Source organism: Dendrobates tinctorius, unplaced genomic scaffold, assembly GCF_039654945.1.
Source record: "Dendrobates tinctorius isolate UK_male_01 unplaced genomic scaffold, ASM3965494v1 ptg000039l, whole genome shotgun sequence".
Lineage (NCBI taxonomy): Eukaryota > Metazoa > Chordata > Amphibia > Anura > Dendrobatidae > Dendrobates > Dendrobates tinctorius.
The window spans coordinates 23902423-23924654 of record NW_027361707.1 but is presented as its reverse complement, the minus strand read 5'-3'; the positions used below and the strand labels follow the sequence as shown (position 1 = coordinate 23924654).

General features: G+C 46.0%; 1 protein-coding gene across 1 annotated transcript in view; it reads right to left on the bottom strand.

The window, feature by feature from the left end:
• The window catches only part of CPZ (carboxypeptidase Z), a 196117-nt gene that overhangs the window by 101688 nt on the left and 72197 nt on the right, over positions 1-22232 (bottom strand). The window contains exon 6 of the mRNA XM_073574560.1: positions 15418-15579. Coding sequence (XP_073430661.1) covers positions 15418-15579 — 162 coding nt within the window. The remainder of the gene's footprint in view (positions 1-15417; positions 15580-22232) is intronic.

The window sequence follows — 22232 nt, the reverse complement described above, 5'->3', positions numbered from 1 at the left end:
CACAGAGTTATATACCACTGAGTGGCGGTGAAGAACGAATAAATTACATTTTTAAAGCTAAAATGTTTTAGCCCCAAGTTTTAATTTTTCTAAGTGCTAATAGGACATGTTTTTTTTTACAACAAACTGAAGTCCATTTTTTCCTGAGTGCGCCAATACCCTACATGTAATTTGGAAAAGGCAAGGAGCGCCAGATTTTAATGTTATGTTTTGCAGGTACCATGACCCACTGGGAGAGCCCATGAGGTGCCAGAAAAGAAGAACCCCCCATTAGTAACCCCATTTTACAAACTACACCTCTCAATGAATTCATCTAGGGGTGCAGTGAACATATTGACACCATGGGTGTGTCACAGAATTTTATACAATTGAGTAGTGAAGAAAAAATGACTACATTTTTACCACCAAAATTTAGTTTTAGCCCCAGTTTTTACATTTTCACACAAGAAGTGGGTAAAATGGCACCAAAATTTGTCCCACAATGTCTACTGAATGTGGCAATACCCCATATGTGGCTGTACAGTACTACTTAGCCATACGGAGAGACTCGGGAAGAAAGGAGCGCTATTTGCCTCCAGGAGCGTAGATTTTCCTAGAAGAGTTTGCAGACTCCATATACAGAGTCTTTAATTGCTAGAAGAGAAGAATACCCCCTCAAGTAACCCCATTTTTGAAATTATAACCCTTTGGGAATTTATCTACAAGTGTAGTGCTGATTTTGACTCCATGGGTATTTTCCAGAAAAAAGCAGCAATGAATGTTGCCAAGTGAAAATTGCAAACTGCTGCTGTAGTGACCAGTACGCTATAGTGACCAGTACGTTGCAGTCACCAGTACATTATGCCCAGCCCATGCTTGTGGAGGCATGCACCCATAAGTTAGGTGGGCTCTTAGCGCTTCAGAAATGCCAAACGTGGATGCTATACAGTGGGTACGGAAAGTATTCAGACCCCTTTAAATTTTTCACTCTTTGTTTCATTGCAGCCATTTGGTAAATTCAAAAAAGTTCTTTTTTTCTCATTAATGTACACTCTGTAACCCATCTTGGCTGAAAAAAAAACAAATGTAGAAATTTTAGCAAATTTATTAAAAAGAAAAACTGAAATATCACATGGTCATAAGTATTCAGACCCTTTGCTCAGTATTGAGTAGAAGAATCCTTTTGAGCTAGTACAGCCATGAGTCTTCTTGGGAATGATGCAACAAGTTTTTCGCACCTGGACTTGGGGATCTTCTGCCATTCTTCCTTGCAGATTCTCTCCAGTTCTGTCACGTTGAATGGTGATCGTTGGTGGACAGCCATTTTCAGGTCTCTCCAGAGATGCTCAAATGGGTTTAGGTCAGGGCTCTGGCTGGGCCAGTCAAGAATGGTCACAGAGTTGTTCTGAAGCCACTCCTTTGTTATTTTAGCTGTGTGATTAGGGTCATTGTCTTGTTGGAAGGTGAACCTTTGGCCAAGTCTGAGCTCCAGAGTACTCCAGAAGAGGTTTTCATCCAGGATATCTCTGTATTTGGCTGCATTCATGTCCCCTTCAATTGCAACCAGCCATCCTGTCCCTGAAGGTGAAAAACACCCCATAGCATGATGCTGCCACCACCATGTTTCACGGTTGGGATTGTATTGGGCAGGTAATGAGCAGTGCCTGGTTTTCTCCACACATACCTTACAAATATCACCAAAAAGTTCTATCTTTGTCTCATCAGACCAGAGAGTCTTATTTCTCATAGTCTGAGAGTCCTTCATGTGTTTTATAGCAAACTCTATGTGGGCTTTCATATGTCTGGCACTGAAGAGAGGCTTCCGTCAGGCGACTCTGCCATAAAGGCCCGACTGCTGGAGGGCTGCAGTGATAGTTGACTTTGTGGAACTTTATCCAATCTTCCTATTGCATATGTGAAACTCAGCTACAGTTATCTTGGGGTCCATCTTTGCCTTTCTCACCAAGGCTCTTCTTCCACAATTGCTCAGTTTGGCTGGACGGCCAGGTCTAGGAAGACTTCTAGTGGTCCCAAACTTCTTCCATTTAAGGATTATGGAAGCCACTTTGCTCTTAGGAACCTTGAGTACTGCAGAAATTCTTTTGTAACCTTGGCCAGATCTGTGCCTTGCCACAATTTTGTCTCTAAGCTCCGTGGCCAGTTCCTTTGATCTCATGATTCTCATTTATTCTGACATGCGCTGTGAGGTCTTATATGTGTGCCTTTACAAATCAAGTCCTATCAGTTTAATTAAACACAGATGGACTCCTATGAAGGAGTAGAACAATCTCAAGGAGGATCGCAAGGAAACGTACAGCATGTGACTTAATTATGTGTCTGAGAAAAGGGTCTGAATACTTCTGACCAAGTGAAATTTGAAATTTAAGTTTTTCTTTTTTAATAAATTCAAAAATTTCCACATTTGTATTTTTCAGTCAAGGTGGGGTGCAGAGTGTACATTAATGAGAAAAAAAATGCACTTTTTTGAATTTACTAAATGGCTGCAATGAAACAAAAAGTGAAAAATTTAAAGAGGTCTGAATACTTTCTGTACCCACTGTATGTGGTTTAGGTACACTGTGGGGCTCAGAAGAGAGGGGGCATTTGGATTTGTGAGCACAGAATTTGCTGAATTTCTTTTGGAGGGTTATGGAGCCATTTCACTTTTCCAGAGCCTTTGTACTACCAGTAAGTGGAAGCCCCCTATATTTCCATTAACAGATAACAGATCTGAGTGAGGACTTGCTTTTTTTGTGTATTGAATTGAAGATTTTATTGGGAACATTTTACATAACATTTGGGATCACATTTATCTGGCATTCTACGCTAAGCACTTACTCTGGGTTTTCCATCAAAGGCCGGGGTCACACTTGCGAGTGCAATGCGAGAAACTTACGCGAATTTCTCTCCTCAATACCCAGCACTGCCACTGGCGCTCAGGACCGGAGCATTCAGCTGCATAGAAATACATGCAGCCGCACACTCCGGTCCCCAGTGTCGGCGGCAGTGCTGTGTACTGAGGTGAGTGACTTGTGCAAGTTTTTTGCATTGCACTCACAAGTGTGACCCCGGCCTCTCTGAGTGACGTGATTCAGATAAAACCCCCAAGGTATCCATTCACTATAATGAGGCAGCAGAGTTACTCTGGACTCCGTCTGGCCTCTGTTCAGTGATGTCCTTCTTTACAGAAGTGCACAAAACTGTGGCTGATGGAACTTTTATGCACTCCTACAAAGACGGGCACCTCTGGATCACAGGCCAGACAGCATCCAAAGTGCCTTCTTCTGCCTCATTATAAGGAATCTTCCGCCAGAGGTTCCATCTGAATCACGTATTTCAGAGATTTACACAGAAACCCCAGTGGAAGTGCTCAATGCAGAGCACAGGATAAATGTGCTCCAAGCCTTACTGCGATCTTTTGGAATCAGAATGAAAAAGTGAACAGTAGGTGAAGAATTGGTTTTATTTATTTTTTATGCCATTGCTCGTACGGTATAACTGATTAGGCGACTTTACTCTTCGGGTCGGTGCAATTACAGCAATACCAGATTTATATCGGGTTTTTATGTTTGGCTGCTGTCACACACTAAAAGATGCTTTATATTGCAAAAAATTGTTTTTGCATCACCACATTGAGAGCTATAATTTTTCCATACATCTATAATTTTTCCCACAGAGTAATGCGATGGCTTGTTTTTTGAGGGATGAGTTGATGTTTTAATTGGTACCATTTTTGGGCATATTTTTTGGGGGTCAGTACGATTACAGCAATACATCATTTATTTTTTTTTTGGTTTTGGGGCTCTTATACAATTAAAATATTTTATAGAAAAAAATAATTATTTTTGCAACACTTTATTGTGAGAGCTATAACTGTTATTTTTCTGCAGATGGAGCTGTATGATGGCTTGTTTTTTGCGGGACAAAATGTCGTTTTCAGCGGTACCATGTTTGCTTATATCTGTCTTTTTGATTACGTTTGATTCCACTTTTTGCTTAGCAGTATGGTGATAAAGTATTGTTATTTGTCTTGTTTTATATTTATTTTTTATGTTGTTTACTAAAGGGGTTAACTAGTGGGACAGTTTCATAGGTCGGGTCTATCAAATATGTGTACTAGAGTTGAGCAAAACGGGTCGGTCAATTTCAAAAGTCGTCGACTTTCGCAAAAGTCGGGTTCCATGAAACGAAACCCGACCATAGCGTGAGGTCGGCCACGATGTCGGCGACCATGGTGCCAAAGTCGTGTTTGAAATGATGCTTCAGTGCCCTTTTTCAGCCAATGATGGAGGACAAACACTGTGGGCAATGCGATGACATAGGCAGCGGTCACCACCATGTTTGAGAAGGGCATGCAAGTGATTGGCTTGCTTTGTGTGGCGTCACAGGGGCTATAAAAGGGCGTGCACGCTGACCGCCATCTTACTTCTGCTGATCTCAAAATAGGGAGAGCTGCTGATTCTGTAGGAAGAGCGTTGGGCAGGGAAGAAGATACAAAAAACTGCTTCTGCTGCTAGTGATTTTGCCTGTACAACACACCAGTTAGTGTGCAGTGCAAGGGGAGGCTATATTTTGGTGCATCAGCTCTGTTGGTTATTAGGCTGCCTTCTAAGGCTCCCTGATAGCTGCATTGCTGTTTTCACACTGCTGTGCAAACTGCTTTTTTTAAAAGCAAAAATACTTTTCATCCTCTTTTTTGCCCAGTTACCAAGCGTTCATTTTTCCACACTTTTGTGTGCAGCAGTCCTGCTTATTAGGCTGCCTGCTGCCATACTTGGGACTGAGAGCATCATTGTCAGCTTGCTAAAATCTCTAGGGATATTTAAATTCCCCCCAGTCCTATATAGACATTTTATACAGCATCCAATTTCAGCCTGTTATATTGAGGTGTAATCTACACTGGGCCTGAGATAATAGTTCAGTGTCCTCAAGTCTGTAGGGAGATTCAAATTCTCCCCAGTCTATAGACATTTTATACACCATCCAATTTTAGCCTGATATATTGAGGTGTAATCTACAATTGGCCTGAGATATTAGTTCAGTGTCCTCAAGTTTGTAGGGAGATTCAAATTCTCCCCAGTCCTATATAGACATTTTATACACCATCCAATTTCAGCCTGTTATATTGAGGTGTAATCTACACCGGGCCTGAGATATTAGTTCAGTGTCCTCAAGTCTGTAGGGAGATTCAAACTCTCCCCAATACTATATACACCTTGTACCTTGTTTTACAGTACCATATTGCTGGTGGTATTTTGGGTACATTTTCCCAAAAATGAGGAAGTGTGTTGGAAGAGGCCGTGGAAGTGGGCGGAGGTTGCCAGCTGGTAATGATGGTGTTGGTGGAGGTGGTGGATCTGCTGGTAGTGGCAAAAGCACAATAGCGCCTAATGCAGGAGGTGTTGAGCCTGTGTCATCATCTGGCTCCACAAGGCCTCGAAGGCTCCCTTTTCTGGGAGTAGGTAAACCGCTTTTAAAGCCGGAGCTTCAGGAACAAGTTTTGGCTTACATTGCTGACACAGCCTCCAGCTTTATCGCCTCCTCTTCTGAACTTTCAAAAAATAAAAGCACTGAGTCATCATTGGAGGCTCATGGTCAGGAACCACACCTTTCCTTGTGTCCTTCACCCCTACCAAAAGTAAAGGATGCAGGAGGTGACACTACAGATTATTCCATGGAGCTCTTTTCACATACCATGACTGGGTTATCAAGTCAAATCGTGAATTACCCAGTCCAAGAAGAATGCTAGATTTATCTGCTGGTACATTCACTCAGAGCAAGTGTACTGAGCCAGAATCTGACCCTGATGAAACTCAGGTGCCCCTTCCCGCATACTATACCACCTTACATGGTGACACAGAGGAAGGTGCACATGACATTGAAGAGGAGGTGGTGGATGACCCAGTTGTTGACCCAGATTGGCATCCATTGGGGGAAGAGGGTGCCGCTGCCAATAGCTCAGAAGAGGAGGAGGAGCATCGGCAGCAGGCATCGACATCGCAACAGCTGTTATCTGGCAGGCCCGGAGCAGTCCAAAAACGGGTTACAAAAACCAAATGAGTTGCAGGACAGCTAGGCCAGATGGTCAAATTAGCACAGCGTGCAAGGCCTCAAAATGTCTTCCATAGTAGGAAGAGTGCAGTGTGGCACTTTTGTGAACAAAATCCTAATGATAAGGCAAAGGTTATCTGTAAGAAGTGCACAAAGACCTTTAGCCGAAGGAAAAACTGAGAAATTTGAATACCAGTTGCATGCTTAGACATTTAACCACGATGCACTTGCAAGCGTGGATGGACTACCAAACCTCACGTGCCACATGTGCACCTGCTCCGAATGAAGTTAGTCAGCAACGCTACATCGCTTCCCCCACTGTAAGCCCACCGGTTAGCACACCACCAGCATCAAATGTCGTGGTGTCGTCGCAAGGGCAAAGCAGTCATGGAATCGCAATGTTATTGGTATGAAAGACTGAATCTAGGCCATCAGCAACACCACCAACACCATCACCAACCCTCTCTCAGTCCGCCATGTCCACCGCTAGTTCCACCATGTGCAGCTCTCAAGTCCAGCTCACCCTACCAGAGACTATGAGTAGGACAAGAAAGTACTCATCCTATTATCACGTACACTGGGTTTGAACGCCCACATTGCCAAAGTAATCTCGTTAGAGATGATGTCCTACCGGTTGGTTGAAAGCGAAGCTTTCCGCGAACTCATGGCCTATGCAGTACCACGCTATGACCTACCCAGTCGGCACTTGTTTTCTCGCAAAGCCATCCCAGCTCTCCACCTTCATGTGAAAGACCGCATTGTCCATGCACTCAAGCAATCAGTGAGTGGAAAGGTGCACCTCACAACAGATGCATGGTCCAGTAGGCATGGCCAGGGCCGTTACGTGTCCATCACTGCGCACTGGGTTAATGTGGTGGATGCAGGGTCCACAGGGGACAGCGGCGGTGGGACAGTGCTGCCTAGCCCATGGTATAGGAAACAGTTGGGTGTAGGCGTTCGACCCTCCTGCTCCAGAAGCGAAAGCTCGTCCACAGAGCGCAGTTGCACGAGCACTCCATCCGCAGCTGCCAGTGTTGCACACGAGGTGTCCCACTATCGAACAGCTATTGGTATGCATCAGCAGGCTGTGTTGAAGATGATGTGTTTGGGCGACAACAGACACACCTCGGAGGTACTGGCAGACTACTTGCAGCGACAAACTGAGTCATGGCTGGGCAGTCTACATCTTGAGGCAGGCAAGGTAGTTAGTGATAACGGCCGGAATTTTGTGGTAGCCATAGCCCTTTCAAAACTCAGACACATACCTTGCTTGGCTCACACCTTGAACCTGGTGGTGCAGTGCTTCCTCACTAATTATCCGGAGTTAACAGGCCTGCTCCAGAAGGTCCGAAGACTGTGCTCGCACAACCGCCGGTCGCCCGTACACTCCAGTCGTATGCAGAACCTCCAGCGATTGCTCCAACTTCCCAAGCACTGCCTAATTATCGACGTTGCAATAAGGTGGAACTCCACCCTGCACATGGTTGAGAGGCTGTGCGAACAGAGGCAGGCTGTAATGCATTTGTGGGAGGATACACGGCCAGGAACTTTGAGGGCAGACATGGAGTTGTCGGGTGTGCAGAGGTTGAAGCTGAAAGACCTCTGTAAAGTTCTTGAATGTTTTGAAGAATGCACACGGCTGGGAAGCACAGACGACGCCATCATAAGCATGAGCATCCCACTTATGCGTCTGCTCATGCAAACTTTGACGCACATTAAGGAGCAGGCGTCTGCAGCTGAGGAGGATGAAGAAGAGGAGGGAAGCCTTGATGACAGTCAGCCATTGTCTGCTCCGGGACCTCTCCTGGATGAGGTGGAGGAAGAAGAGGAAGAGGAGGAGGAGGATGATGATGGGGATGATTATTTAGGGGAGGAGGATGCTTCTCGTGGGGCAAGAGAAAATGTTGGCGTGGCAAGGTTTGGTACAGTGTTTGTGAGTGACTGGAGGGATGTGGATTTGCCAGAAAGTGCTCCTCCACCCAGCACTCGCAGTGCATCATTGACACCTGGAACATTGGCCCACATGTCAGATTATGCCTTGCAGATCCTAAAAAGGGACCCCCGCATTGCCAAAATGATGAACGATGATTACTACTGGTTGGCCAGCATCCTGGATCCACGCTATAAAGGCAAATTCCAAAACATAATGCCACAGGAGAACCTTGAAATAATATTGGCTAACAAACAAGCAACTCTGGTAAACCGTTTGTTTGAGGCATTCCCAGCACACAGCAGCGGCGATGGTTCTCCAACGAGCCGTAGGGGGCTACATGGAAGAGGTGTTCGTGGTGCACACATCAGAAGTGGCGTTAGAGACAGGGGTTTCATGACCATCTTGTGGACTGATTTTTCAAGTCCCGCTCACACGACTGGTAATACTGCATCGATTGAAAGTGACAGGAGACAGCAGTTGTCAACTATGGTTACAAACTACTTCTCGTCCCATATCGATGTTCTCCCTCACAGGTCATTCCCCTTTGACTATTGGGCCTCTAAACTGGATGCCTGGCCTGAATTGGCACAATATGCCTTACAGGAGCTCGCTTGCCCTGCTGCTAGTGTGCTATCGGAAAGAGTCTTCAGTGCTGCTGGCTCAATCCTGACAGAAAAAAGGACCCGTCTGTCGACCCAAAATGTTGATGATCTAACCTTCATTAAAATGAACCATGCACGTGTTTCAAAAGATTTTGTCCCACCTTCCCCTGATGACACATAGGTTGCCAGAAAAATGGCTCGCTTTTGTCCTCCTCTTCCTCGGACTTCTCCAATTCCTCCATTTTCAGCTGCTAAATGTCCAACATCAACATATGCCAGTTTTTAAACCTCCCTAACTGGGCTGCCTCCCCCCCCATGGCCGGGATCACCACCTAGCGCACGCAACCATACTAGTGCCATTGCCCTGAACAGGTGGGTGGGCTGACTCTTGGGCGCCGGCACTGGCACAGGGTCCCTCATAGTGCAATCAAGTGTTTCTGACGATGAGGGTGCACACCTGCCGTCAGACACACCGGCGTACTATGAGGGGCCCAGTGCCAGTACTGACGCCCACGAGTGGGCCCCCCCTTGCTTGGGCAGGGCCCCAGCATTTGCAATATTTACCTCTCCCTGCTCCTCCGCTGTGTAGTCTGGGCTGTCAAATCCTTCCCTGGGACTGCCACTACAAATTTGGTGAACTGATAAATGATGGTTAAGACGTAGCTATGCCCTGTCCTGCTGGCCGGGCTCTAGCTTCAGATGATCAATGGCTTCCATTTCTTATGGACATCGACTCACAATGAGATGCAGTGGTGGTTTATCATCAGCTTTCACAATTTTCCTACTCACAGACGTGTGACATTCCTGCCCACATTTTTAAATGTGCCCTCTCATGCCAATCCTATAGAATCGCCTACAGCCTGTGGCTTCTGTCTTTTGCACTCCAAAGTTACCTGACAGATCATGATAGGCAGTGAGGACCATGTCTACATCTCTCCCTGTGATCAAAATTTGATGGAGATGAATAACGGTGATGGGATCAATGGTACTGCGATACAGCAAACCTTTCTTCACAAAGAACTGTTTTCGCTGTCTCCACACACAAAGTAATTGAGGGTCAGCATCACCTCTGAGAATTCTCCCTGGAGTTTTTCCCGTAATTAGTAATTCCTACATTTCTGCAATCACTCGACTTTATGTCTGTACTTTTATCCATCTCGTTTCCTCTTGCGGAGAGTCTGGAATGTCTTACTGAGACAGAAATATATATGAAGATTTAAAAATACCCCAACAGTGTATACTGGTGTACGCTTCAAAAGCATTTCCTTTTTTCTACTTTTAAGATTGTTGTCTTATCCATACTGAGGCTGTGAGTGTCTTTGTCGGACTCCGCAAATAAATACGGAGATTTTAAATGTTTAAACTATGCCACATATATACCTGTTATCCGATGATACTGTACCCTTTCTCAACTTTCTGCAATCTTGTCGAATCAATACTGTGCCTGAGACCATCTGAGTCTGCCTCCTGATTACAGATGAGTGGTGTTTGAGTGGAACTGTTGGCCAAGTTCAAATTCTAGCTGTTTTGGGCGGTGTTATATCCGTTCGTCAAACTACAACACTTTGATTAAAATTTGGCTGTTCGAGTTACCGTTCGAGAACGTTTCGTTAAACAAAAGCGTATCTTTTTTTCACATTAATAATTGTTTTCAATGATAATAGACAGTTTTAGGGCATAGTAGCGGTGTCTGGTAGCCAGCTGTATATTACACCTGTGAGGGAGCTACACCGTGTGTGTTTCTAATAATTTTTTACTGCATATTGTCCTGAAAATCCTTTTGGGCCTAGTAACTGTGCCTGCTACTCAGAAGAGGAGCCCACCCGTAAACCGAGCTATGCCGCCTGTTTATGAAAGAACCAGTTTTTGACTGCATTTACACCACTTAATACTTTGGGCCTAGTAACTGTGTATGCTACTCAGCAGAGTTGGCCACCCGTGAACCAAGCTATGCCGCCTGTTTATGTAAGAACTGTGTGCTACTCAGCAGAGGAGCCCAGCTGTTAAGCAAGCTACAGCACCTGTGGTTTGGACACTTAATTTTTTCACATTCTTTCTGGAATGCCGTTTAGGCCTAATTCCGGAATTACGGTTGACCTGCACTTACTGGGAAATGCTTGTTCGCGGGGAAGAATTGTAATCCCAGATCCCCATCACTAACGGGGTTCAGCGTGTTATCCGCACCTGTAAATGATACACGCTGGTCCTTTCATTGTAGCACGTGTGAAGCCCCGGTCATGTAAGGGCATGACAGATCTGTTATTGGCCAATCTCGCGTGCCAGAGCCTCGCGTGTCCCTCTAGTAAGCTGGACGCGGACCGAGGAGGCATGCCTGAGTCTCGTTTGTTAACGGAATTAAGCTTGTAATCTGTGCAGCTTTTTTGTGGATGGCATGGTTGAGGTTGCCCGTGTTGAGTCCAATTAAGCCGCAGGCTCCACTCCTGGTGGTGCCCTTCTGGACATTCCTTTAAGGTTCAGCTTTGCAACCATACTGCCCCCGGAAAACAAACACTTTTCCTGACAGTGACATTCTGGTCAAAGAGCGCGATGACATCACATCTGTATGCCACCTGCCTAAACAGTCCAAGTGCAGAGAGATGGAAGATGGGGACAACGAGGAGTCCAGAGTACAGGGATTCCCTAGTGAGGAGACTTATTTAATTGTTTTAAAGGTTGGGAGCAATTTTTGGGGAGCACGATACTCTGGAGAATGATATCTGGGGCCCACCATACACTGGAGCATTCCAAAGGTGGACATCAGTCACTGGAGCAGCATTTACAGGGCCCATTATACACTGGAGCATTATTTGGGCCCATAAGACACTGGAGCTTCATCCATGGTGAACAACATATACTGTATCATTATGTGGAGCTCATCATATACTGTATGGAACATTATATGGGACCAATGATTCTGTATGGAGAAATATATGGGCCTCATTACTCTGTATGGCGCACTATGCGGTGGCCATAATACTGTATGGAGGAATATACTGTCTGTTTTTGGAGCTATTGGAGAATTTAAAATGGATATCAGTCATGAGATGTAAGAAGTGAAGTATTTTTCATTGTACTATACCGCTATTTCTCTGCCATATAAGAGGATCATGAATTGTGGCATGTGTTAAAGGAGCCCATTGACACTCTTTGGCTCTGGGCCCACGAAAATCTGGAGCCAGCGCTACCCCCCCACAACTTTAGCCAAATAACTCCCAGTTTTCAATGCCTAACTATTATTATAAAGTAAATTAAGGTTGACAAGCTTAAGGAATAAGAATTGATGTTTTTGGCATTAAAATGGGCACTGTAGGTGTGTTTCCTGTACTCCACTCACTGCCGACTTTTCTTCCCCCATTGACTTGCATTGGGTTTCGTGTTTCAGTCGGACTTTGACTTTTCACAATAATCGGCTGATTTTGTTCGACCCGACTTTTGCGACTTTTTCGACCCAAAAAAGGCAAAGTCGCTCATCTCTAATGTGTACTTTTATTGTTTTTTTGTTTTTTTTCATTCAAATATGTATTTAGAGATACAATATCTTTTGATTATTTATTATAATTTTTGATTTTTAAAAAAAATATTTTTACTATTATTTAAAACATTTTTTTTTACTTTTTGCTAACTTTTTTTTCTTTGTCCCAATATGGGACAATCATTTTTTGCAGGCTGATCACTTTTACAGCATGGAGATGAAGCAGCATCCCCATGTTGCAGAAACTGTCAGCTCTGCACTGACAGTCAAACTTCCTCATCATGTACTGGGCATGATCAGCAAGTTTGCTAGGTCTGGTGACGTAGATATTGTCATGATGACATCAGGTTGCCATGGCAATGATTGGGACCCTGTGTCACACCGCGGGGTCTCTGATACAATGGCAGAGGGGCTGCCAGCCCTCTGCCGGCTTCGGTAATTCTGCGTTCGTATTCGATCTCAGCATTTCAGGGGTTAACGTTCCGTGAGCAGCATTTGGTGCCGAATGTCAGTTGTCAGAATCAGCTGACACCCGGCGGCGATCACCTTCCCATGTGTGCGGGCGTTTGCTCAGACGGCAGTCAAATAGGCCCAGGGCACAGGGACAGAATATTACGTCCAATGTCAGAAAGGGATTAAGGGGAACCTGTCAAGTCTGCCATTGTTATTTACCTGGAGAAATAGGGTTAACATGCAGATGGAGGAAATAAACCTTATTCCTCCCAGAAGCCGCTGATTGTCAGTCATGGGAGCGTGAACGAAGCGGCTTCAATCAACTCTTGACACTTTGACAGCTTGCTTTGTAGCAACTCTGTGCAGAGCGAGCTGTCGGTCAAAGTGCCGGGGTGTGATCATAGCCACCACATACTGTGTACTAAGTGATGACTGCAGCTGTGCCGCCCCGGCAGGGCTGCTGCAATTCACTGTACTGGTGCACAGCAATTCGAGTGCTGGTATGGTCCGACCGGGAGCGCGCCAGTCTTTGTCAATTGTGGGGGTTAATAATAAAATAATAAAAAGGTTCATGACAAAAGTTGGGATGTTCGGCCTAGTATGGCTGGGGACTGATTAAGGTTCCTGGGAGTTAGGTGGTGATGGACAGTGTCAGATGATTAACCACTTCCCAACTAGGGCTGGCTCCCAGGGGAGTTGGAGCAGGACTAATCAGCATTAGACAGGGTAATGATCAGTTTGTTCTTTTTACTGCAGTTCCAAAAACTTCCATACAATTCACATACAGGGTGTTGTTCAGACCTGCTTGGTGAGGGTTCAGTTTCTCTGCTGTAAGGTTGTGTAGCCTTCCTGCTAGCAATTAGGGTATGTTTTCACGGTCAGTATTGGCAGCGCTTTGGACGCAGGACGTGTCCGCTCCGTCCAAAGCGCTGCCGGCTTTTGTACGCGCCGTGATTCCGCATGTGTTCATTGAACCGGGCAGAATCACCGCATCCTATACATTGGACTGTGATATTTATCTTGTGGAGACGGAGTGTCTCTGCAAAATAAATAGACATGCTGCGGTATGGCATGTCCGGTTACACAGGGAAACCGGTGGAGGCGTCCCTGTACACATAGTGGAGATGGGATTTCATGAAATCCCCTCTACTATGCTGTAACATCTGGCCGCCATGGATTGGACTCTGCGGTTGTATGCAGCGTCCAATCCGCAGCATTTACTGACCGTGGAAACATACCCTTGTACTTCTCGCAAACGACTCTTTTATCCCCAGGGGTCCAAGGAAATCATTTACTGGCTCCTTTCCATCAAGCAGGCAATGTGAATCCTGTCAAAACACTTCTTCTTACAACAGTGTCCCTAATTCCATGCAGTTGCTGAACTCCTGGAAAAAAAGCTCTCTTCTGCTAGTTATATAAAGACTCTGGAAGTCTCTGTGCTCCAGGGACTGGTACCCGCCTTATGCAGCTGTCCTTGCAGAGAGCACGCTGCTTCTCTCTCCTGCATGACCTCCATCATGCTAGTCCTTCTTCCTCAAAATTACCACTACTCAAACCCCTCCTCCCCTCTGAGGGATCATGCACACTTCCTGGTTCAGGCAAAGGTGTACAATCTGCTAGTAAGGGATCGGGTAAGGCTACTTTCACACTTGCGTCGGTACGGGCCCATCGCAATGCGTCGGGCCGACGTACCGACGCACGTTGTAAAAGATTTACACAACGGGGGCGGCGGATGCAGTTTTTCAACGCATCCACTGCCCTATTGTAATGTCCAGGGAGGAGGGGGCGGAGTTTCGGATGCGCATGCGCGGTCGAAAATGGTGGACACAACGCAGAAACAAACGTTACATGTAACTTTTTTTGTGCGTCGCGGCCGCGAAAACACGACGCATCCGTCGCACGATGGATGCGACGTGTGGCCATACGTCGCAATGCGTCGCTAATGCAAGTCTATGGAGAAAAAACGCATCCTGAGGGCAACTTTGCAGGATGCGTTTTGTCTCCAAAACGGCGCATTGCTACGTACGTCACACGACGCTAGGGTGAAAGTAGCCTAAAATGTGTGGATGCAGTTATAACAGCAGAGAACTTAGCCCTCACCATAGCTGGCAATACAGATCAATTATACTATGCAAGCAGGCATTTTGTGGCGCTACAGGCAGGCTCAGACTGGCCCACAGGGTAACAGGGAAATCCCCCGGTGGGCCCCTGTGCAAATCTGGGCCCCCAACCCCATTATATAGATAGTACTTGCCATAATTCACATGATTTACTCAGTACAGAAAAAAGCAGCATCTCATCATTCATTAACCAAACTACCCAGCTTATTAGAGATATAGGACATTTCTGAATGAGAGAAGTGTATTTGTATGCAGGTGAAAAGTGGGCCCTCAAAGTCAATGTTACTGGTGGGCCCTTGGCACCCCAGTCCGACACTGGCTAGGGCGCCACACTGTCACTCCGAGTATATCTCCATGACTGAAAGGAATAAAGTTCATTTCATCCCGGTAGCCACGCTTTCAGGAAGATAATATCACATCTGTCCATAAGAAGAACTAAACCTATAATCAACGTGTAATTATTCATAGGCAGAATATAGGTTGGCATGAGAAAGTATAAAATACATAACTAAAAATCTAGAACAAAGAGCAGGTAATGGCAGGAAACTAGTATTTAGCAATAATGTGACCAAAAAAAGGCAGAACTTAGCCGAAATGTTATTAACCTGCTAATTAACCCTATATCTGCAGATTATTAGTATTTTGAGAAAAGCTAAACTTATAAAATATAGTATGCAAATAAGCAGAAGATAATATAAAAGTATAAAATTCTAAAACTATAGCAGAAGTAGATATGACAAATTTTTGGTAAGCATGAAATCATATAATATTGTACAAAATTAATATAAAAATCAAAATCCTTCATACCTTACCCCACCAATACGACTCAGGGATTGGCATATGATCAACTCGTGCTGAGCGAACTTTCATAATCTTATGCACCTCTGATGTCAAATCAGGGAAATTTCTATTGAGATCAATATTCTGAGCAGTCATTCGCCCATTTGTCCAACCATTGTAGCCAGCACCCTGAGAGATGAAGACATTCAGATAAATCTACTTTTTTCTTTTTCATAAGAGAAATATATATTTTTAATCATATGGATTCTATAAAATTATATTTTTTCTGGGAGTTCTCAAGCTTTATTTTTATAAACTTTTCTATATAACAAATGATAAAATATATAAGGTCATTAAAAGGGTAAAAGCATCATGAAGACATTGATTAAAGTGATTCTCCATATTTCATCAAAATTGAGCCGCAATTAATTCCTTGAGATATCTCTATGACCATATGAATTTTGTACAGCTGTGCTCAATAGTTTACATATCCCCGCAGAATATTTGCTTTCTTGGCCTTTTTTCAGAGAATATGAATGATAACACCAAAACTTTTTCTCCACTCATATTTAAACTTTTGAGCACAACTGTATATATATATATATATATATATATATATATATATCTTTCTCTACGTATAAGCCACCTCCCAACCCACTCCCATCTCTTGAACTTATCACTCAAAAATGCAACTAAAATCCATCTTTTTGCTGTAGAGAACACAGACTCTAAACTCATGAGGGATCAGATTACATTTGCCTATTGAACTTCATCCAAAGGGAGGGAGAAGAGTCACAGAGAAAATAGAATTAGACTTACCGGTAATTCGGTTTCTGGAAACCTTCCACGACAGCATAGGAGGTTGACTCTACGCCCTAATAGGGGACAGGAAGTGCAAAGAGGTTAAAAGGCCCCTCCCACCTGCCTCTCACCAGTGACTTATAACTGAACTCCGTAGCACCGGTTACTTTAAGATTCTCAGAATTTGTTCAAGAATACAGGGAGGGAAATAGTGCTGTCGTGGAAGGTTTCCAGAAACCGAATTACCGGTAAGTCTAATTCTATTTTCTCTAGCAACCTTCCACGACAGCATAGGAGGCATACCAACCTACACTACACCTAGTGGGGGGGACAACGGCCTGAAGAATTTTTCGGCCAAAGATTAGATCCCAGTTGGACCAAGGTCCAACCTATAGTGTTTAATAAAAGGTAAGTAACGAGGATCAAGTTGCAGCCCTGTAGATCCGCTCGGAGGATGCACCTGCCCTCTTAGCCCATGAGACAGAAGTAGACCGTGTTGAATGAGCCCTGATTCCCGTAAGGGGTATGATGTTCTGTGCTAGATATGTTTCAGAGATGGCCTTCTTGATCCAGTTGGCAATGGTGTTTTTTGTCACCCTCCTTCCTTTATTTGCACCCGACCGGTTGTGGTCGATTCTATAGGGCTTAGTACAACTCAAGTAGTGAAGGTTTATGCGCCTGCCTTACACCAAGCGTATGAAAACATTTCGTTTTTAGGATTGCTGGGTTCTGGCAAAATGAGGGAAGCATTATATTCTGTGACCTAATAAAGTTAGGCACAACCTTTGGGAGAAAGGATGGATCAAGGGAGAGAACTAGAGAATCATTCCTAATGGTTAGGTAGGGCTCTCTCTTTCAAAGAGCCTGGAGCTCCCCTATATGCCTCGCTGAGGTTATTGCTTACAAGGAAGGCCGCTTTACAGGAGAGGGGCTGAGAAGTATAAGATGATAGGGGCTCAAAGGGGGATTAAGTGAGCCCCCTTAAGCACCACATTTAAGTCCCATGGTGGAATGACAATTTGTTTTTTAGGATGTAGCCTAGTGGCTGATGTCATGAACCTTCTTATGCCCCGGTGGCTGGCTAAGTCGCAGTTGAACCTGGAGCTTAAGGCCGAGACTTGTACCTTCCGGGTGCTAGGATTTAGGCTTAACTCGAGCCCCCTCCGTAAGAAATCCAGGATACGATGGGTCAGAAGGATTCGGCAGACACCATGCTGAAAATCTCTTCCATACTTTGTTGTATATGGCATTGGTGACTGGATTCCTTGATTTCTAAGGGGTCTCAACCACTGCCTCTGATAGACCCTTGGCCCTCAGGATCTGGGCCTCAGTAACCAGGCCACTAACTTCCTTCCCCGAAGGTTTGGGTGCTGTAGGGGGCCCAGCAGGAGGAGGTCATCTTCCAAGGGTAAGAGGAGCAGTCCATCTACCTGGAGTCCTGTAATTAAGGAAACCAAGCTCCTCTTCCCAGCGGAGCCACCAAGATGGCCGGGGTTCGATCTTCTCGGATCTTTCTCAGGGTTGCAGCAAGGATTGAAATTGGGGGAGAGACCTGCACCAAATGGACCCACTTGTGAGAGAATGCATCTACCCCTAGTGATCTGTCCCTGGGGTACAGGGAGAAGTAGTTTCCTACTTGAGCGTTTCTGCTTGATGCTAGCAGATCCACCTCCGAAAGGCCCCACTTGTTCACTAGTTTCTGAAAGATTCTTCCATTCAGACTCCACTCGCCAGGCTGGATACATCTTCTGCTCAGGAAGTCTGCCTGAAGATTGGAGGTCCCCTTTAGGTGGACTGCTGTTAGTGAAAGGAGGTGCCTTTCGGCTCAGGAAAGTATTCATCCTAAAAGATTTTTTAGGCTGTTGTAAATGCATGATCCGTGGCCTGCGATTGCGGGCTGGTCTCCCATTCTGGCTCCGGCCTAAATCTGCCTAGCGGCCGCCACCCGTCGAATGCAGCCACGCTCAGCCCAGAATGGCCGGTGGCACTAAGTTCGTGCCACCTTTGTCGTAGATCCTGATATAATGACCCTGGACCAGGTGTCTTGCAGCCAGGAGAGCTTCCTCCACTGCTTTCAGTGAAATTGGAAGATCTCGTACTCACTTCTTGACTTCATAACCCTTGGAATGGCAGCTGGGATACCACGGCTGCGACCAAGGGGACATGGGACCAGCTGACGCCTCTGCGCAGATTTTTGTGGTCCATCTACCAAGCCAGTGAAGCTTTTACTTTCCCTGGGGTCAGGATTCTCCTGTTTAGGCAATTGTAATCTCTGTTCCAATTTCCCAAGATATGGGACTGGAGGATTCTGGCATGGGCCTGCGCCCCGAGCACCGACTGGATGAAGGACGCCCTCAATCCTAGTACTGACATAGTACCTAGTAATTACCTACTACTGACCTCTGCTTTCTAAAGCTCAAGATCTTTGATATTATTATCACTTGATAATCTTCCAGAAGGAAGGACATCTGTTTCCTTGAGTCTAAGAGGACGCCCAAAAGCCTGAGAGAGTTGGATCTGTGTTTTTTTATATACGGGATCCACCCCAGAGATCGGAGAATATCCAGAGTTTGAGCTACCTGGTTTTCCAGAGTCTGGTAGGAGGTTCCTATTATCAATAGGTCGTCCTGGTAAGGTACAATGCATATATCCTGGCCTCGGACATGGGACACAGCTCCGCCATAGGTTTTGAAAATACTCATGGGGCAGAGGATATCCCAAAGAAAAGCACTTTCCTCTGGACCCCGACGGACCGCAAACCTTAGATATTTCCTGTGAGCAGGATGAAAAAGGAATGAGAAAATAGGCGTCCTTCAGGTCTATGGTTGCCTTGAAGGAATGAGGGCCTATCAAGAGAATGGCAGCCTTTACTGACTCCATTTTCCTTAAGTTTATTATTATTATCCTCCCCTCTGGGCTTCTTTACTAGATAATAGCCTGGAATAATGACCCTTTCATGCTCTCCCACAGGGAACTAGCGCTTTGATTGCAGGAGGAGCTGAATGCCGGACTTTAGCGCTGCCAAAGTTTCCCGAGATGGTAGGGAGGTGACTCAGACCCCGCAGGGAGGAGGATTCGAATTCTAGCAGAAGGTCGTCCTTGATTACTCTGAGGACTCAGGGGCTATTCCTATGCCGGTACTTGCCCGGCCTCAAGCTGCTTAGCGGCTGCGATCTGACGAGGGCATGCAAATTCAGATTAGAACGGCTGTTGACCCCTCTGGGTCCGAGTCATTGCTCTTGCTGTTGTTGCTGCTGGGGGACTAGGATATTACTGCCTCTCCCCTTAGTATAGCTCCATCCCTTCCCTTTTGGCTGGGATGACTGGTTCTGGGGGCTCGAGAAAAATGCTTCCTTGGGGTCCTACGCATGACCCCGGACTTGCGAACGCAGCCCAGCCCAGGCTCAAGCTGTTTAGTGGCTGACACCGCCATTGCTCCCTTTCCAAGGATTTCATCCAGAGCTGGGCCAAAGACATGTACACCTTTGAAGGGGGATGGAATACGTTTAACCCTGAAGGTAATATCCCCGCTCCATGTTTTAAGCCAGAGGGCTTGCCCGGCAGAATTAGACGGATTACTATAGATGCATCCGCCAGGAAGCCTGTACCTCTGTAGTATGGGAAGGGAGTCAATTGGCTCACCCCCCGATCCTGAGAACTATGATTTTCTAACTCCTCTATCTACTGGAAGAGGGATCTAGAAACGCACGTGGAAGCAATTCCCACAATTCCCAATTTTAAGGCAGATGTCTTCCAGACTTTTCTGAGAAGGCTCTCTATTTTAAGGTCCCTCGGACCTTAAGCTGGGATGCATCGTCAAAATGGAAGAACTGTCATTTACACGACTCCTGCCACTTGAATATCCACTTTCGGAATTGATTGGGTCTCAAGCTGCCTAGCAGCCGCCATCTGACAAATGCAGTCACACTCAGCCTAGAATGGCAGGCGGCTTTTTGAAAGCATGACCCGAGACCTGCATTTGTATGCATCACCCCCAGAGGGAACATATGTTTAAGTTCTGATGGAGCGGAATAGTTGTCTGTTTGACTACCTCCAAACATTTATCAGGGATTGCTGGTCTCCCATTCTGGCCAGCTTCAAGTTGCTTATTGGCTGACACCTGACGGGAGCAGCACTAACCAGCTCCTCTACCTACTCTGAAGAAAAAAAGATATCTTCTGGCTTCAGAGGTTCTAGGAGCCCTCGACTTCTCTCATTACTCAGATCATAAGTCGTCTGAAATTTTTTTTTTTTTGAGGGAGGTGAGCCCGCAGGTGAAGGAGAAGGAGGAGGAGGGGAGACCTGAGCACAGGGAGAACATACACACCCATACTGCAAGCACCAGTGCTTTGCGCCCTGACCACTCCATCTGTGCATGCCTGACAATTCCCCCCCCATGCTGTGGGGAGCTTTATGTTACATATGGCGCATTTAACAGACATTTTGGTGGTATTGGTGCCTTTATGGGAGGACTTGTCTCCCTACAAAAAAGGAGAGAAGTATTTTGATGAACTTAGACCCCTATACCCAGGACGGCACCAATAGGACCCACCCCAATAGAAACTTACTGTGGCTGGGGCAGCGCTGGGCTCTGCAGATGCAGGGCAGGAAGAACTATGCTGACAGGGCTTATTTGTCTTACCTGTCGGCATCTTCCGGCAGGTTTGTAAAAGGTTAAAAACCCGCCCTCAGCTCTTCTTTCATTTTTCCCCCCTCCTCCTCCCAGGGTCCAGAGCAGGCGAGCTCTGCACGCTGTCAGCTATCCGGGGGCTTGCCATAAGGCGGACCGGAAGTCACCTGCGCTCCAGGGTGGAACGCATACCTCGGAAGTGTGCCACTTCCGGGACGCTGACAGCCATGCGTGCAGGAGGAGGAGAGACCGGAGAGCTGTGGGAGGCCTCCGGTCGGGGATCACTGGCCCGCTTTACCCCCCGAGGGAGCGCAGGTGGGCCAGGAAAGTCCCGAATTCAAAGAAGACGGGAGCAGCACGGAGGAGGGAAGGCAGAGCCACCGACCACCACTGCCCGGCCATTTAGAAATCCGTCAGGTACACTGCAGTGGCCGGCCACGCAGCATACCTCTAACCTCTCCATGCCCCATGGAGGACAGGAAAGACACTGGTGAGAGGGAGGTGGGAGGGGCCTTTTAACCTCTTTGTACTTCCTGTCCCCTATTAGGGCATGGAGACAACCTCCTACGCTGTTGTGGAAGGTTGCTAGAGAAATACACACTATGCTATTGCTGTTGCTTCTTTATTAGTGTTTTACCTCTCCCAGTGCAGGATTTACAGCTACACTGCTATACAAAGTCCTCCATGCTGCTTTTGTTTCTAAAGGCAAGCATAATAGAGGCAGGAGTACGAATCTATCATGTCTTTATGTGCTGTGCATCAGAGACACCATAATAGCTAGCCTCCATTAACTAGCTCAGATAAAACTGAAAATTGGAGCAAGAGCAAGTGTAATAAGGTGCAGGAGAAGAGTATGTCAACACGGAACAGATGGACCAACAGTTAAAGGGAGGTTTATTTACAGGGGATAACAATTACAAAATTAACAGTGTAAATATAAATATTATGAAAACGAGTTAAGCAAGCAGACAAAAAGCATCAACAGTATTAAACAGTAATAAGGGTAGTTTTCCTATTGAGGAACTTGTCAGTCTGAATGGTTCTTGATTGGAGGGTCACTCTTCTCCCACGTTGGCGCCGAATCACCAGCAGGGCTTGTCATCTGAAGTACTCTGTATCCTGTGCCTTTAACAATGTCCAGCCGAGATATGAGGGGTTATTGTGGGAGCCAAAGGGGCATGAGACAAACGATATCCCCTATGCTCCAGTTCCTTCTTTCCTGCTCCGCGGTGGTGCTTTCTCAACGGAATCAGGGGCTCTGCATTAACACAAGGGTCACCGGAACTTCGTATGTGGTACAGTCTCTCTAAGCAGGCCACATCCCTGTCACTGGGCGCAGTCTCTTTGCAGGGAAAAGTCTTAGCACAGAGCAGAGTCTCTTTGCAGGGAAAAGTCTTAGCACAAGCGCAGC